Source organism: Alosa sapidissima, chromosome 16 (genome assembly GCF_018492685.1).
Source record: "Alosa sapidissima isolate fAloSap1 chromosome 16, fAloSap1.pri, whole genome shotgun sequence".
NCBI classification, from domain to species: domain Eukaryota; kingdom Metazoa; phylum Chordata; class Actinopteri; order Clupeiformes; family Clupeidae; genus Alosa; species Alosa sapidissima.
Genome location: NC_055972.1, coordinates 28,652,836 through 28,672,533, shown reverse-complemented (window position 1 = coordinate 28,672,533; position 19,698 = coordinate 28,652,836). Strand labels below are relative to the sequence as shown.

The following is a 19,698-nucleotide window of genomic DNA, read 5'->3' as shown; positions in this document are numbered from 1 at the left end:
AATGGCAGTGTTGAATGAGAGTATATAACAACTCTGAACAACTCTCAGACTACAAGCAATATCAAAAATGCTCCGTATGTCATTACTCAAACCGACAGGCCATCAATATAAGATCAAGCGATGGGGACAACATCGATATTTTTTCTATTGTTTTTTACACAGAATTTATGTGATGTTTTATTGGACGAAACTACTTTCAGTCAGTTAGAATGAACTATGATTTAGATGCTGTTCTCTTTCTTTGCCCATTCGCTGAATTAAAAGCGTATCTCTCTGTGACAGACAGAACAAGACTGGGTGACGGGGACTACTGACACGTGCCACCTCTTTGGAGATTTATGGCTCTGACAGGGCTTGGCTTTTTTTCTGGGGCTGACTTGCCATGTGTGCTGGTTTTTTTTCTTTTGGCATGAAGACATAGACATCAAATAAACTACAGATGGAAATTTTGTGATAGTGGCTTTTACAAGGCTATGTGAGTCAGCCACTGCTGAGCGACAGTAAACCTGCCAACCTTAAAAGTATTTTTAGTAGCCACTTTTAGCATCAAATCTGAGGCATCTAGATACTTGGAAGGAGACTCAGCTCTATTCATGTCACATGCATTTAAGCTCACTAAATATTCATCCACATATGAAAAGATACAGGTACCTGATGACACATAGTTTACATTGGCTCATGATGTGCTTCAGATGTGTGTTTGTGTGTATTGGCAACCTGAACAGATGTCTTTTTTATTAATGCCATGTATTTGTTTTCTAATGTGTTTGGCAGAAATTATCAGAGGTAGGAAACCTAATGGTTGTCAAAGCTTTAAAGTATTTGTCAGTCGCATGCATTCTGCCTCCTGCTGCATTTGCATGTGAAAGTTGTTGCCTGGGCATCTTCTTTTTCTCTGCTTGTTAAAGTTCTCACTACCTGCCTTTGCTGAAAAGAAATTAGAGAAGTGACTTTTCCACTTGCCGCGTTGCGTTTCAGTGGGTTTTCAAGGCACCCCTTTATTCAAAGCCAGATGGAGGAGGAAAGCTTTCCACACATTATTATTGTGCTTTGCAGATGTGTGCCTGTCTGCATCTTTCTAAAAGCATCTGTTCACGAGATGGCCGGAAACAGCCAGAACACCATCATCTACAGTACATACAGCTCTGAGAGACACACTTTGTTATATTCCCCTTTTAAAAACAGGATATTTACACTGTGTTATATTCCTCTTTTAAAAACAGGACATTTACACTGTGTTATATTCCCCTTTTAAAATCAGGACAGTTACACTCTGATGTGTAGAAGGGTAAAGTATAAGTCACAGGATCAAACGAGAAGTAACATTTCCACATTGCAGGTAGCATATTCAGGGACTGCACATTACCCATAGAAAGAAGTCTGTCAGTTTTTTCCCTGAACTGTCCACAGTGTAAATTAGGGCTGTTGGAACAAATGTCTAAAGTCGAAGATAAATCGAATATTTAAAAAATCAATACTATTCGAATTTGGAAAATACTATTCGAATGTAGTGTTTTGTGGAGTTTTTTCATGTGTTGGCTAACTTAAGCGAATATGTGAAAACGAAATGCTTTTCCACTTTGGATGCCTACAAGCCTTCCACCATTTCAGCGATGTGTGGAACGTTTTTGGATTTTCATCGGAAAACAGAAAAATAACAATTAGCCTAACAATGTCGTAATTTGCAGAATATGTAGCAGCGAGCAACCTGAGTGCTTATCTGATAACTGACAGTGTAAATAGAGTGTAAAGTAGTCATGATGATGCACAAACACAGGAGTCATCGGGGTGACACCACTCGTAAAGACCTGTTGGTAACACTTTTGGTAACAGTATTGACATAAGAGTGACATGACACTGTCATGAACACATGACACTGTCATGGCACATGAATCCTAACCCTAACCCTAACCTCTAACCCTAAACCTAACCCTAACCTTAACCTTAACCCTAACCCTAAACCTAACCCTAATCCTAACCCTAACTTGTTATGACAAAAACCGAATGTCACTTAATAACAGAAACGCTATGTCATAAACGTTTATGACTTGTTTATGACACGTTTATGACACGTTCATGTCACTCTTGTCGATACTGTCAAGTAAAGTGTAACCGACCTGTTGAGACACGGGTGAAAGCTCAAGGCTAGTGCAAGTATGTCATAGCAATAGGCAACAGAACAATGGACCCCTTGGAAGAGAACGCTCTTAATAAAAGACACATGCATGACATGCACACACACACACACACACACACACACACACACACACACACACACACACATAACCATTAATACATGTTAGAGAGCACTCATACAGCTGCCTTTTGTGCCATTATATAAAGGTGCAATGGGTTTCATCTCATGTGAGGGATTCACTCAGATCCAATGCAGCCATCTTCCAGTATGTTCCACAATAGCCCTTCACTCGCTTCAGTGCTACTCTATGGCACTATTGTTGCCCAGGTCAGGGGGTTAATAATTGCTTGACCAATGGAGAAAGGTGTGCTAGTGTTGACCCTATGGAAAATGACAGAGGCAGCCGTGATGGAAGTAAAAATGAATTAGCACAAGTCAGATCTGAGGCTAGATTATGAACCCCTCATTTTCCTCTCTGTTTGTTTCTACGCTACTTTGCATGTGTTCATATGTGTCTCTGTGTGTGTGTGTGTGTGTGTGTGTGTGTGTGTGTGTGTGTGTGTGTGTGTGTGTGTGTGTGTGTGTGTGTGTGTGTGTGTGTGTGTGTGCATGTGTGTGTTTGTGTGTTATCTTCCACCAGTTGTTATTGTAATGCATGGCTTGTCTATGTCTTTATCTAGTACTCCCAGCTTCTGTGCATCAGCAGGGTGTCATGCTAAATATAGCGCCAATAAACCAACAGCCTAATTACACGTGGACTAAAGCTAGCTCTGTGTATGGCTGCCATACAGAGACAACCCCTGTGAGGAAAGTCTCTCGGCACATCTGATGTTTTTTCCCTCTCTTCTTCTTGTCCTTTTTCTTCTTCTTTTCCCTCTGTTCTTCCCCTCTTCTCTGTGTTGTCAGGCCTGAACTGCGAGTTCTTGCCTTGCGAGGCCAGCAACCCGTGCGAGAATGGGGCCGAGTGCGTGGCGGCGCCTGGCGACCAGGAGCGCTTCCCCCTGGGCTTCCAATGCCTGTGTGAGCCGGGCTTCGCTGGGCCACGCTGCGAGATCAATGTGGACGAGTGCGCCTCCAGCCCCTGTATCCATGGCTTCTGCTACGACGGTGAGGGCACTGATTGCACCGTACCACACACACACATACAGTACACACACACACATACACAACACACACACACACACACACACACACACACACACACACACACACACACACACACACACACACATACATACTGAACATACATACACACATACACACACACACACACACACACACACACATACATGCATACTGTACATACATGCACACATACACACACACACACACACATACACACATACACACACACACACCACCAGCACCAAGAGCTCGAGGGAAACGCAAAGGGCCAGCCGGGTCCATCTGACACGTCAGCCACCGTGCGGCATCCGTGTCTGGAGGTGTCAGGGCCGCTCTGGCTCACTTTGCCATGCTGACAGCCTTGCGTTCCTCCAGGTCACGGCGTCGGGAGCTAATAAGGAGCTTCATGAGATTTGAGTTATGCTGTCTGAAGTCGGGGAAGCAGGGCACATTAGTTGGAAGCCGGAGTTGGGAGGCACTTGATGAGCATCTTACTCCAACCACGAGAGAAGATCAATTAAGCATCAATGCGCCACTGTAATTTAAATAATGGATGATGAATGACAGTGGTAATACCGTCAAAGCCCAAGGCAGGATGTTGTCCCCTTCTCCTGGCAATCCAATAAGCTTTTTTCCCTATGTATTCCATCTCCAGCATAAATCATTAAGCAACTCGTAGATCAAATAAATGATGTCGTTTAAAGATTACACGTAACCAAGTAGTGAATAATTGAGGTAAATCTTAGTGGAGTGGTACGCTTTTAAAATACACACCAAAATAGACTTGACAAGCCTATGGTTTTTGTCATTAAAATCATGCTATGATACAGCTTCCTGGGGTGTTGCCGTAGTTTATTGTGCGGCCATAAATATCATATATCGGTGCTGTTCCTATCTCGGAAGATTACCTGTCACACATGCTCACAGCATCTGAGCAATATAACAGCATTAGAGTTGGCAGCCTCTCAACTTTAACTGGTCCATATTCCTGCCATGAATAATTACTGGCTGCACGCTGCTTGGTGCATCCTCTTTTGTTTTGCCGCTCTGCCCATACCTCAGAATCTCTAATGCAACAACGAAGGAAATTGAATACACAATAAGAAATACACATGTAAAAGACCAGATACGTAAACATGGAAATACCTGTAGAAAGTTTGTATTGTGGCCTATCAGTCAATGATCACACCGTGTGTAAGCCACTGCATTTAATTCACGTGAAAGATAACTAACCCATCCCTACATACAGAGGTAGAGTTAACCAGGTCACCGGGCATTCTGACATATCTTTGCAATTTAAATCAAACAAATAAGTTGAACAAGTACGGCAAATAACTGAATGCCTAAAATTTCAATTTAACATTTAGGCCTCTTCATGGCCTACTAATTACCATGGGTGTTTAAGTCCATCAAATGTCACAACACTGAACACGCTGGATAACTGGGATGAAATTACACACAGAAGAATTTTTTTTTTTTTTTTTTTTCACATGTATTTGGGATTTAGTCTGCAGATGCGACCTGATCGTGTTGTGTATTGTGTGTCGTGATTCTCAACGGGTGAGTGCGCTGTGGACTTAGGCTGGGGGGGAGGATTGGTGTTGTGGTTGCACAGTGCTTGGTGTCGGCATTTGTGGTGAAGGAGGAGACTGTCCACTGTAGGGTGGCTGGTGTTCTGAGGGTCTGGGTCATCAAGGAGCTGTGGTGATGGCGGCGCAGCCACAGGTAGTATGTGACGGCGATTTCTCCTATAAGTCTTCCCATCTGCTTGAACTATGTAGGACCGTGGTTCCTTACTCATCTCCTTCACCATTCCAAGTTTGTCGTAGCCTTTTGCTGTCTGCATGCGGACCACTTGTCCCTCTGCCAGCGGCTGTAGTGGGTGACTCGACTTGTCATAGTAGCGCTTCAGGGTGAGCCGTTTGTTGAGGAGCTGGGCGGTGACTTGCTTGGCGTTCCTCGTGGTAGGCTCCAGCAGTTTAGTGCTCACTGGAATGGCAGCACGGGTTTGGCGAGACATAAGGCGCTCAGCAGGAGAGCCTAACGTTGGGTCACAGGGAATTTTTCTGAGGTTCAGCATATTGAGGAATACATCAGACCCATCCCTGTGCGATTTCTCCATGAGTTGCTTGGCACTGCGGACTGCTCTTTCAGCGAGTCCGTTTGACTGGGGAAACTCTGGGCTGCTCGTGGTATGAGTAAAATCCCATTGCTTTGCAAAATCCTTGAAGTGCTGACTAGTGTATTGTCTAGCATTATCAGTGATGAGTGTGTGCGGTGTGCCATGTACCGAAAAGTGCCTTTTTAATTTGGATATGACGGCTGGTGAGGTCAAGTCTCGGAGGAGGTCGACTTCGAACCAGCCGGAATACGAATCCACAAGAACTTGATAATGCTTGCCATGCCAATCAAGAATGTCTGCGGCCACTGTGGACCATGGCAGATCTGGAACAGGGTGGAGCTGGAGGGGCTCTTTCCGCTGATGCGACTTTGTGCTATTACAAACTGCACATGAGAGCACCTCTTCCGTGATGTTCTCTGACATTGCAGGCCAGAAGATTACACCTCTGGCTCTACGCTTGGTTGCCTCAATACCTGGGTGGCCTTTGTGTACAATGTTGATGTACTCCTTGTGCAGGGATTGGAATAACTGCTTTATGGCCTTTCATGATGATACCATCCTCCACTGTCAGCTCGTCTCTGTATGGAAAAAAATGGCTAATGGCAGGCTGCAGCTGGCTTTCCCTGGCGGGCCATCCGCGTCAAATGATTGTGGTAAGACTTTGTAACGACTCATCCTCTGCTGTGTGTCTACGGAGTTCCTCCAGGCGTGCTGAGGAGATGTAGCTCACGCTCATGACTCCATAGTCACCGTTTTCAACAGGGTTCTGTGGTGCTTGTGAGCTGGGAGCTCTTGAGAGGGTGTCTGCCAGGTACATGTATTTGCCCTTTTTGTAGACTAGGCTGATGCCGTAGCTCTGCAGGCGAAGCAACATTCTCTGGAGGCGGGCTGGAGCGGCATGGATGGGCTTTTTTATGATGGTCACTAAAGGTTGGTGGTCAGTTTCTACGATTGTGGGCTTTCCGTAGACATAGTCTTTGAATTTTGTGCAGGCAAACACAACCGCCAGAAGCTCCTTTTCTATTTGAGCGTATCGCGTCTCAGTATCCGTGAGGGCACGCGACGCAAAGGCTACTGGTCTGCCGTTCTGTAAACATGCTGCTCCTAGTCCATAACATGACGCGTCACAAGTCAGGGTAACTGGGTCTTTGACATTGTAGTATGCCAGTACTGGCGGGCTTGACAGGCATGATTTGAGGCGCTCGAAAGCCTCCTGATGCTGTTGAAACCAGCACCATGCAGTCTCTTTGCAGGTGAGTTTCCTCAGGGGCGCTGCGATGTCGCTGAGATTTGGGATGTACTTGCTAAGGTAATTGACCATGCCTAGGAAGCGTTGTAGTGCGGTCACATCTGTGGGGACTGGCATGTCATTGATTGCTGCAGTTTTGGACGGGTCTGCTTTTAGACCTTCGCTTGTGAAGATGTGGCCTACGTATGTCACCTGGTCCAGGCGAAATTTACACTTGCTTGGGTTTAACCTGAGGTTGACTTCCCGTGCCCTTTCGAGCACCTTTCTCAGGTTGGCGTCATGTTCAGCCACTCCGCGGCCTCCTATGATGATGTCGTCGACAATGACTGAGCAGGGATAACCCGCAAACAGTTGTTCCATGGAGCGCTGAAATACTTCACTTGCGGAATTTATGCCGAAAGGCATCCTTCGAAATCTGTAGCGCCCAAACTGAGTGCTGAATTTGGTCAGCAATGACGATTTCTTGTCGAGACCTATCTGCCAAAAGGAATTCTTTGCGTCCAGGACAGAGAACACCGTTGCTCCAGACATTTGCGCTGCCACCTCTTCGATGCTGCGCATTGGGTGATGGGGTCTTTTCAGTGCGGTGTTGAGGTCTTTGGGATTGATGCATAGTCTGATTTCTTGCTTATCCTTCTTGTGTGCTGCTACCATAGACGACACCCAGTCGGTTGGTTCTGTGACTGGAGTTATGACACCTATGCTTTGCATGCGTTGCATGCCCAGGCTGTATGCTGGGATCCAAAGTCATGGAATATGTAACTGGAAGTTCTCCTAACTCGTCGCTGAACAGGTCTTTGTACTGTATAAAATGTCTGTGAGCTGAAGTCTGTGTTTCTCTCCACGCTGATCTGGTGGACGTCTGGACTCATTTTCACAACCCCCATGTCCATACATGCACGAAATCCTAACAGTGGTTGCACTGCTCTGTCTACAATGAAAAACGGCAATGGATGGTTCTGCTCCTTTAAACAGCACGGCAGTGTGACGATGCCACTCTGGTGCCTCCATAAGCAACAAGGCTAGCTGCTTTCTTCTGCTTTACAAGTTGTTCGCCACTATTAAGTCCTCTGAAAGTGTCCAAGTCAAGTCAAGTCAAGTCAAGTTTATTTATATAGCACATTTCATACACAGAGGTCATTCAATGTGCTTTACATAAACAAAACCAAACGATAATAACAAATAAAAGCATAGAAGGGCAATATAGTCAAAGAATAGTTAAAAGGTAAAGATCATAATAAAAGGAAAACATAAAACACAAGGTAAAATCATTTAAAAATAAAGAATAATTAGTAAGCAAAAACAAAGGCAAAAGTAGTAAAAAAAGTAATAAAAGACAAAGTAGAATAATTATCGAGGCAGATTCAGAATTCAGAGTCCAGTGACATAACATTGCATTTTGCTCCTGTGTCAACTTTCATCTCAGTGGGTTTGCCTTTTATGTGCATTGTGACAAATCCTTCATCCTTTTCAATGGCTTTTAGATTCACCCAGTCAACATGACGGTCAGCTTCGACACCATCCACGTAAAACGTTCCATCTTCACATGTCTGTTCCTCTATTTCGATCTCATTAACAGTCTGCCTGCCAGATTTCTGTCTAGGATGTTGCCTATTTTGGCTGCCCGGTTTAGACTTTAAAAGTTTAGCAACTTTTGTGGTGGTTAAACTTTTGGCAACCGTGACACTGTTGTCCGAATGCTGGACTCTTTTCCCGCTTAGCTGCATGGCTGCCTCCACAATTATTGCACCTCGTGATAGTTTGTGAGGGGGGCTGGGGCTTTGGCCACTGCTTTCTATTTGAATCTAACTTAACCGCATTCACACTGGCAGCAGTACTTTGTGATGCTAACGTCTTGCTACTTTCCTCGGTCATCTCGTGTATCCGACAGGTTGAAATGGCTTTGGCAAGAGTTAGCTCGCTATTTCTTAACAGAGCTTTTCTCAGAGTGTCACTGGTAACTCCACACACAATGCGGTCACAGATTAGCTCGTCTGTCAGGGCTCCAAAGTGGCAGCATTTAGCCTTAATCCTTAAGTCACTTATGAATGATTCAATGTTCTCACCTTGTTTCTGACCTCTGGTATGAAACTTGTGTCTTTCCATAGTCCTGTTGTTTTGAGGATCGCAGATTTCACTAAACTTTTTCTTCAAACATGCGGGGTCTTCTCGAGATTCAGCTGGGGTAATGATTCCACCTTCTCCTGGCGCGCGCACTTCAGCAGCGTAGACAAAAGAACGCTCTCGTTCGATGGCGTCTGGGCCAGCAATGTTGAGAAGGATATAAGCTCGGGTCCTTGCTGGCTTGTTCGAATGTGCAGCAGCAATAAAAATGTCATACTCCCGCTCAAAAATACGCCAATTCTCGGCGATATTTTCATCAAAAACGAGAGGGTCGGGTCTGCGAAATCCATCCGCCATCACGTCGGGTAAAAGAAAGCACCGTTGTGGCCTAAACTGGCGATGGCTATGCTGGCACGGTTCAAAGCAAAGGTTGATCAACGACGATAGAAAATAACACTCACTGGCGAGAAGTCCGTACTCGCTTCTGACACCATGTAGAAAGTTTGTATTGTGGCCTATCAGTCAATGATCACACCGTGTGTAAGCAACTGCATTTAATTCACGTGAAAGATAACTAACCCATCCCTACATACAGAGGTAGAGTTAACCAGGTCACCGGGCATTCTGATTGGCTCATAACACGTAGTACGGTGGCTCTTAATAAACAAACTGCATAATCATTTAACCAAATGATCTACAATACCAATGCAAACCGATGCTGGGATGGGCAGGATAGCATGGCTTGGATTTAGCACCGGTGCTCATTTAGCACGTAGAATACTGCTGGACACAAGACAATGCAGAGGAGAGATTGGGAGCCCAGCATGCAGTTGTACAGGTATTCTTCCTGGGTCTCTGCTATGTAAAAAGACAGAAGTGAGAGCATGCTCCCAAGGTGGTCTTCACTCCACTCACATCCATATTACCTGCACACACTATCTTTTGTTTTTTTCTGGATCACTGAACATGGCTGAGAATGTCATTTCACAGTGATTTGCCCACAGGCTTACTTTTCATATATGAAAAACACAAATTGAATTTAATTGGGGGAAAAAGTTTCAGAGCCTACTGCAATACTCAGACCTATTTAGCTTCATCTGTCACCTCACCTCCCCCTCTGTCTTATACCCCCCCATCACTCTCTATTCCTCCTCCCTTCCACTGTGTCTTACCTTCTTCCCATCCTCCTCTTCCCCATCTATCCCCCCACCCCCCTCCCCCCCTCTCCGGTCTGGCTGGGGCTTCCTGGGGATGGCGGCCCCTGTGCTGGGCAGCAGGCGCAGGGGAAGACGCGGGGATAGGCACCCCACGCCACCCGAGCCCCCGCTCCCCTCTCAGCGCAGGGAAGACTAATGCCGCTGCCACCCAGGACCCAGAGCATTTAATGAGAGTAATAGCGGCTACACGCGCACAGACAAAGTGACAGCATAGATTACGTGGTAAATCTTAAGGATAATGAAGAATCCTGGGACCCACACTCAGCCTGTAATAAATTCACTCCGCTGTAAGAACCACAATTACCACTGTCACAAGGATGACTATGTACTGCTGTTGTGTCTAAGGGATGGAGGGAGAAGGAAGGAAGGGAAAAACACATTTCTTGGAACACCATTAATGATTAAAAAGACCTACAATACGAGCTCACTATTAGCTCCAGGGAAGTCTGATGTGACCTACAGGTTGCCACATTTGGAGCATGTGAAATAAAATAAAAAAAAAGAAAGAAATAAAGAACGGGAGGAATGAATGAAAGAGTGAACAAATGGGGGGAAAAGGAAGATGGCAAGAAAGAAAGAACAGGGTTTGAGCTGGCTTTTTGTCCTTTCGCCTGGCGTGTAATGCATCCCTGAAAACCTGGTCGTGAATCAGTCTCCACTGTAAAGAGAGCAAGAGAGAGAGAGAGAGAGAGAGAGAGAGAGAGAGAGAGGACAAGCCAGATCAACAGATACAAGGTGAAGCAGCTGAAGAGGGCATAATAGGCGTTGGGGAGGTAAAAGAACATCTGAGGGCCTTCCAGTCTCGTTCTTTTGTAATGGACTCACAAAACAGTGCAGATTGATCTTTATTTGCACAAAGGATCCTTCATCCACTGTATATCAGCCTGTGTCTAATTCCTCTTATTCACCAGAATGGCCTGTGATTTCATCCAATTTGTCCACGCCTATTGCTCCACTTGATTTGAATCGTTAAAGGATTATATGTCTTCTGCGTTTGCAATGGCTCTCATACCTCCAGCAGCCCTCTCAGCCGCTTCATAACATGGGATAGGAACGCATTACATAAAGACATCAATAAAAACAGCCATTGGGGATTAAGGTTGTTGTTGTTTTTATCATATCATATTTTATGTATTTGAATGTACTGTAGTTGTCGTGTATGTAAGTACATGTTTGCGTTTTTTATTTTTAGTGGTCGACGGATTCTATTGCCTCTGCAACCCAGGGTACGCTGGAGTTAGGTGTGAACAGGACATCGACGATTGCGCCAGCAACATGTGTGCGAACAACTCAACATGCGTGGACCTTCACATGGTAGGGGATAGCCACGAGAGTGGCTCAGTGAACATGCATGCTGATGCTCCTAGTAGACAGCACATCAAAAATGAGCAAAGCCAGCCTCTGACGACACATGAGCAAGCCCGTATTGGCTAATTTACTCTCTTTCTGTGGGCCAGTGTGGAACTGAGCTTCTGTTATTTTTTCCTTTGTTAAATGTCTTTGCACACACACACACACACACACACACACACACACACACACACACACACACACACACACACACACACACGTCTCAATTGGAATAATGCTTCCATGCTGACACAACATGATGCCAAATATGAATTTATTTCCCCATGTGGTGATTCTGTGTCTCCCCAAGTTTCAGCTCCCCCTTCTTTTATTATTTTTATACTCTTATATCTGTGTTTTATTTTTCTGATATATTTTATTTTTTGTTTATTTTCTTTATTCACTCTCAGTGTTTTTCTCCCCTCTTGTGAACACAGGGCACCCCCCTCTCTGTGTAAATTATAAACAAGATTTTAGGATTCATACACATTTTCTCCACAACAAACCAGCGGGTGTAAGGAAATGGTTTGTCTTTTATTTCCTCTGAATAATTCAAATGCAGCGCCTCAGATTTTTCAGGGTGTCAGAAAAGCTTTGCATTTTGTTTAGGCTATTAGTTGCATTTCACTGGAGAGAAAGTTCAGGCCTGTGAAATGACAGTCTCGTAGAACAAGGAGATAAGTTCTTTTAACGAGTAGGGGAAAGATTTTGCGGATTTAAAAGCGACAGATAGTGGCAATATTCTTTTATTTGGTGTAGTCTTGTAGTACAAATGGCCTCACTTCAGTACATTCATTCTTACCACATCATGAGACGGGTTGCATTTACACATGACAAAGCACATGTGTTACTCTGGCGCAGTGTTTCAGCAGTAACAAGACTTAAGGAGTCATGCACACAAACACAGGTTCACTATAAAACTGTAATGACCAGTGGTGTTGGGCGGCGATACCTTGATAAATGTTTAAACAAGCTCTGTGCTGCCGTCACACAGCGCTTGTACACTCAAGTAAGTTTGGCGCTGAAAATTGCGGCACCCACGGTAGCGTGGAACCAGCCAGTATAAAACGACTTGTCTGCCTAGTAAATGGACAGCTTGATGGTGTACTAACGTCCAATGACTCCTTTATGGAGATCTGCACCAAATGACTTTATAGGCAAACATGCACACATACACACACACACACACACACACACACACACACACACACACACACACACACAGAAAGAGAGAGACAGGGCTTAAGACAGTGTGTTATTACATCCTTTTCATATAGTCTGGGAATTAGATTGACCTTTATCTCTCTGCATGACAAATCTTATTCTGTCACATGGCTGCCCACACAATCCCACATGAAACCATGAATAGAGACAGATAGAGAGGGGGGGCAGAGAGAGGAGAAGAGAGATAGAGAGAGCAGGATACCCTGTGCATTATTCTACGTGTCTGATTATACCTCCCTCCCTTGACATAAACAAAGCTCTCTTGCTCACGCCAGTGTTGAGACTGTCCTCAGAGCATTTTAAGTTGTTCTTAAAGGATTCATTCACTTTGCGATGTTTGACTTTGACTCAAATTATGAATGCATGGAATGTGTACATGTGGCTTTTATTGACTTAAATAGTCAGTTTCCAGTGTGCAGTCATCATTTTGTTTGTTGCCCCACATAAATAATTATTAATTGTATTGCTCATCACAATAAATGCTTTTGAATGAACGTAATGACAACAATAACAATAACCAATAAAGTAAAGCATAGTCTTAAGTGCTGTGTCTAACCCTAAACAGCGAGAAAGAGTGCATCCTGATGTGCTCGTGTGGTTGCAATCCCATTTATATTAATTATATTTTATATGGGCCCGCACATGACACACTCTTGGTCTAATTACATGTGTCAAAGCATTTCTTATTTCATGCCTCACTGTACCTCTTCTAGATGTTTCTACTGCAGTAATAATCTTTACACACGGCGACATTGCAGTCATTTGCCATCATGGGCCAGCGAGATTATGTGTAGTGGAAGGTGTCCAATATATTTTACCCCGACCCCAACCCCAACCCTGCCCCTAACATGGCGTGCAGTATGTTTATGCATGCCGTAACTCACTGAATGGGCCCATGTGATGTTGTGGGAGACGTTCGTGTTCTTTATGGCATGAGTTGTGAGGGCAATCTATATCGGTGCACAATTAAAGTAGATACCAGGAGTCGACCAGTGGGTGATTTATAATTATACTGTAGATAATTAGCAGATGTTAAGTCTTTAGCAAGCAAAACATTTGATAAAACAAGAAGAGCACTTGGAGGGCGCAGATGTCTGCCAAGGCCAGATGCTATGTTTCTCAACATTAGCAAAAGTGGAACAAAATTTGTTAAACTCCCATATGACTCGTAGGCACTCCAGAATGTAATGGGTTCATATTTGGCCTAAGCTAACAAGTCCTTTGCATAGTCCTACATACAGACAAACACACCTATTCTAAAGAGTCCTTCGCCTACACCTGCTCACGGGCAAAAAGAGAGACCGATGAACCAGTGAAAACATCTCCTTGGCAACAGTAATAAACATTCCATATGGATAGCACAGGTAGCAGCGTTATATCATATAGACCCTTTCATCAATAAAAACAAAAACAATGCTTGAACGTTCTATTTGGGCCCCAATCTACTTCCTCTACATTAAAGGTGCGATTTGTAGGATTGTTACCGAACGTTCTGTAGGCCAAAATCAAAACACTGGTGAACGTTCTCAAGACTACCAGACGCGAGCCTCTTCTGGGTTGCCAGATGGAATGAAGACTTAGCTAACGTTAGTTGACCTGCAGCTGCTTTAACGTTTCTCCAACCATGACCCAGCTACACATTAAGGAAACAATGAAAACAAAAAATACCTCTCTAACCAACGTAACATATTTAGCTGAAGTCAGCGATGCAGATGAAGTTTAGCTGGCTACCTGTTGTGGAGAAATATGGCCAGCTCTGCGTCAGACTTGATATTCTTCATTTGACGAAGACGTCACCATATCAGGAAGCTCCTCCGATGTCCACTTAATTTGTTTCTTGTTTTAATTTTGTAAATTTGCCTGCCTCTCGTAGGCGTTCATGACTACAACTGACAGCTGTTGACAGTTGGCCTTTGCTAATTTGGCAACCCAAATAGGAGGACGTGCTAGCCCATTATTAATACGCTATTCTAGAATGAATCGTTCAAAACATAAACGAAAATTCCAAGAGATTCCGCCCCGTAACTCATTTTTTTCATGGGTTTTACGGGGTTTTACTGGTTAGAGTAATGTTGTCAAATAAGCCATTACGTCAATTCATCGTGTTTCCTTACTCTCTTGACAACATATGGTGATCATTTTCTGAATGGTTACAGTTTATTTTCCATTATTTCCTACATACTGGACCTTTAAGATAACATATGGAATGTTAAAAAGGAAGTCTTGTGGGGCCAACTATGATGCTGATAATGGAACTCTCTTGAAAGGGTCCATAGCAGGTTTATTTTGTCTTTCTAACACTTGATGTGTCAGACAGACAGTCACTGCTTATGTTATAATAGTGTTATTTGATGACTTGGCAGATTATTATATCATATTGACAAACTACTGTTTACCTTGAACATTTATGCAAAGCTCTAATCTCTGGTGTTTCGGTTTCACTGAAAGTGGATAGTTTGTTCCTGCTATCTTTTCAACTCCAGAGAAGGCCCTTGGCCAGGACATATCTTGTTTACAACTCTTCCCCCCCTCCCCTCCCCACCCCCTCCTTTAATTCAAAAAATGCCCCCACTGAGCAGAAATCTACCAGGGGAGCTGTGTGGTCCCTGCAGATGATTTAACAGCCCGAAATGAGATTATGCTCTCCATAGCCAGGGGTGAACAATCGCTGCCTCCCAGAGGCCTCCCATTTATCAGACGATGTCTGCATTACTTCTCGCGCGTATGAATAAGGCCCGCGGTGTACAAATTATATCAGACAAAGTTTAACGGCTTCCTGCCTGTGTATGAAGCGAGGATTAGCATGCGTCCGGTGCTCCGCTGCTGCCGTGATGGCAGACGGGACCTTTTAGACGGCACGTTCATGATGAAGAATCCCCAACACCCCTTGACCGCACGACCCCGGCTCTCAATTTGTATGCAAAGGGAAAGTTAAATTAAAACCTGCGCCCCTGGAAACTAATAGACAACAAACCATTCATCTCTTCCTCTGTGATTAATTATCATAATGAAGATTTTAATGACAAACTGGAGGACGTGTAGCCTCTGTTCAGAGGGAAGAGATGTGCGAGGGGGGTGGGGGGGGAGAGTCGCCACGGTCACATTCCAAAGTTAAGAATGATGTATGATGCCAAATATCTCAGGCTTTTTTCTCCCATTCAAGGCTTGAAGAATGCCTTGTTAACAGTGTCAATGCCTTGTCAGGACAAAGGATAGCAATTAAAGGTGGTTGAGCTGGTGGTGCTGGTGGTGGAGCTTTATGGTGTGTTGCCTGCATTGGAATGTGTTAAAAAGGAATTACAAGTTCAACTTTTTGGCTAATGGTCTCATTAGCGCAAGTGCAATACAATCTAGGGAAAGAAATTCTGTTTGTGTAATTTGTTGGAGTATCTTAGGTTCTGTTTATAAAATGAATTTATATAATTAAATAAGTATAGTTTACTGTATATTCGCTTCAACATGAGCTGGAACATTACACCACTCTTCATCAGACATGTCGCGACTATGAATTATTATTATATATGCAACTTGCAGTCAGTACCTAAGGGCGCATTTACACTAGACTGTTTGGTCCGGATCCGAGTTCGTTTGGACCGATGGTTCGGGGATTTTTGCTAATGTGAACGCAGTCTACCGAACACGGGTGCGGTCCAGGTTAAACGGACCAAGTGTGAAGGCAACCTAAGAATCCAAAAAAAGATCCCATGCTTTTTTGTATGTGGTGTTTTAAATGAAACCCAAAAGTTGTCATTGGCCAGTGTGTTAACTGCACATCTCTGACTATGTACCATGTTAACATCATGTAATAGACTTAAACACAAGGTGGGTGGTTGTGGAAGAGTGTCTGCATAATTATGCCGCATGACAACTGCATCTGGTGAATGTGTTAAAGAAAAGGAAAAGATAAGAGGTTGTGCCAAGATGTGGGTGGAAGTAACATAACACTCGTAGGGAGCTGAATGTATAATTTGAAATCCTTTTCAAGCTCCTTTGTATCAACAGTGGCATCGTCATTTTTGATAGCTTTTTTGTATGTTCTCTGTAAGTTAAAGCAACACCAAAGAATTTTTCCTCTGTCGCACGCACGCTATTTGTTTATCCAGCACCGGCTTTGCAAATAACAATGTCTACAGACAAGGTAGAATATGTTGCACGATTTATGAAAGTACGATGTATTGCGACATCAGATGCAAGTCAAATTTGTAGTTTCTTATGTTTCATTCCATCGAACTACAGATCCGCTACCCGATCTGGCAAACTTACTGTACATAGTGCGGTTATAGCCGATAGAGGGCCGCAAAGCGAATGCAGAAGTGCCGTTCACCCTGTTACAAATTGATGAACCACTGAAACGATTTAAGGTATTTAACGATTAACATTATTTTAAGGTACAAAAAACTCTTTGGTGTTGCTTTAAATGAAGTCGAGCAGCAAAAATATTTTGCCCATTACAATACACAATTATGGTTTGCCCTCTATACAGATATTTTTCAAGTTCTTTCAAGATAATTAAATTAGTATGGGAGAAAAGAAAAATAAACTCTTAACATTTGCTTAAACAGTTTCCATTAAATAACAAATAATATGGCGTGAGGGCATCTTCTGGAAACACATTTAATTTAGCTGTTGCTGCCTCACATATGAAGCTCTTAGCGAGGTTAAGTTAGCACATAGCTCATCCACTAGTAATTATCACTTAATTTGCTGTCTTCACACACAGGGCTACCAGTGTGTCTGCCCCCCAGGTTGGGAGGGGGAGTTCTGCCAAGCGGAGGTGGACGAGTGTGCGTCACAGCCGTGCAAGAACAACGGCACCTGCACAGACCTCCTAAACGGCTACAGGTGAGCCCTGAGGTAGTGTGTGTGTGTGTGTGTGTCTGTGTGTGTCTGTGTGTGTCTGTGTGTGCGAGTAGGTGTGCGAGTTTGAGCGTATGTATGTGTATGTGTATGTGTGTGTGTGTCAGGTTCAACAGTGTACGTGACTGTATGCTGCATGCTGTCCCGTCCCCGTGCCACACTTTGCGCCCATGGCAATGGCAGCGTCATCGCCGCGCTGCTTCAGTATGCGGCCCCTCAAACGGCCGCGGTAACAAGTTGCAGCTGGCAGGTAAAACAAATGAATCAATCAGCGGCGCGCAGCAGGGAGAGGGCTCTCGGGGGTCCGCGACTCACAGGAGGGAAATACTGCTACCTCTGTTCTGACAGATGCCCCCCCCCCCCCACACACACACACACACATACACACACGCAACCAGAGGGGAGAGGAAGGTGGAGAGAGAGAGAGAGATTTAGGGCTTCAAATTGATAGCAGTAATGGTACGGTAACAACCACTAATGCTCAGGTCCAATGCTTTCTGCTAGTTTGACACAGACAGGAGGGCAATTTCCCATTATCATCACCACCAAGATCCCCCAAATTTTGAACGCTTTTAAGAATGTCTTTCTGATGTTGCTGTGCCAGGGATGCAATTCTACAACATACTGTTCACATGATGGGCATAAAAAATGGCAAATGGATTAAATGGATGATTGGTGTAGTTTTAAAATACATTCTTTTTTTATCTACTGGTAATTACCACTAGACCCTTTTACAGTAATTTCCTCTGTATTAGCCGCATTGTGTATAAACCGCAGGGCAGTGTTTCATGCAAGTTAAAAAAACAAAACCATATTACTGTAATACCATGTTAACTGTCCCATGTATTAACCTCATAGCTGACTAAATTTTGCAAAATCAATGTGTAAACCACGGCTAATAGTTGGGAAATTACGGTACTTTTTTGACATGTTCTCATGTTGAATACTTTTAATAAATCATTTAACTTCTCTCATCAATGTGCACAGTATACATAATGGTGAAGTGAAAACAAAGGATTCTATAAATAAATATATCCTTGGTTATAACACAATGAGCTTGTTAAGATGTTCTCAGCCTCTATGAGTTTGGATGGGAGCAGTTGGTGCACAGCCATTTTCACTGCTCTCCAGATATAAGTATGTAAGGATCCTAATTACCAGGCTGATGATAATCTTTTCAGTCATATATTGACTCTTGATCAATTACTAAGTGTGGGCCTATTGTGGGCCTACTGTCACATGTCCACAGGAGCAGTTAACTATAGGGACAGGAAATGTAATCAAATGTATACCTTGTCATGTCTTGATTGATTCACTCTCACTACAACAATGGTCTCAAGTCTCATCAAAGTACTCTCAAATCAGCTGACCTCCAACCATGTGATCCCAAATCAGCTGACCTCCAATCATGTGATCCATATCGATGTAACAAACTACAAACTAGGTAGCCTATTTAAGTGAAGTTTACAGAGCATTTTAGGAGCCATTCTGTAGTCAGAATCTCCCGCACCACTAAGGTGTGTAGTCATCATCCTCTGAGCTGGTATGTTCATTCTCTGATTGCTTCATATGGCTTCCTAAATGATCCTTTAACCTGTTTTCGTAACTTTCACATTATTCATTTAGATGTACCTTCTACAATGTATAGGATGAATAGCTTGTATCTGACAAATAAATTGTTATGCTTTGACCGCATAGTTTTCTAGAATTTCTTTAGATATCCCTCAAAGTTTAAGATGTGCCAGGGGGAACGGCTAGGATTAGTCCCTAGGGCCGTGGGGGCTAAATCAGTGAAAGTCTGGAATTAGACAGCTAACCTTAGCACACCCTGAACCCTCTGTAGCTTCGGTAAGATGTTCTGTCCAGGTGAGTATAGTGGTCCAGGCCAGCACTATAGCCTCTGACCAACTTTCACACTAGGATCATTACTCAGTAAATGGTGCCTCCCGAATTAGTCGGCCGAGGAGGGCCTTGCACACTATTCTTGGGGAAGTTGAGTCTAATTAAATAGCTAGAAGGCATTCTTGTAACAGTATCGTGGGTAGGCCTACATCGGCCTACTATGGATAATAATATTACTTTGAATGAAACTTCTCCATATCTAGCGGGGTCAGAATCATTAGGTTAACAGGGGTTCTATAATCAATTGTTATTTCCAACAGCGCGCAGAAGCTTCACGATTTCCTTCGACCACTCCCAGTTCCCTCATTGGTCCTGACGAGTGACGTCTTATAAGTATAAGTATATATACTCTTTTGATCCCGTTAGGGAAATTTGGTCTCTGCATTTATCCCAATCCGTGAATTAGTGAAACACACACAGCACACAGTGTACACACAGTGAGGTGAAGCAC

The 19,698-nt window shown here is 43.7% G+C and overlaps 1 protein-coding gene across 1 annotated transcript in view; it reads left to right on the top strand.

The window, feature by feature from the left end:
• eys (eyes shut homolog) overlaps positions 1-19,698 on the top strand; it is a 212,863-nt gene that overhangs the window by 50,484 nt on the left and 142,681 nt on the right. The window contains 4 exon segments of the mRNA XM_042065147.1: positions 775-786; positions 3,044-3,244; positions 11,107-11,228; positions 17,209-17,330. Of these exon segments, the coding sequence (XP_041921081.1) occupies positions 775-786; positions 3,044-3,244; positions 11,107-11,228; positions 17,209-17,330 (457 nt within the window).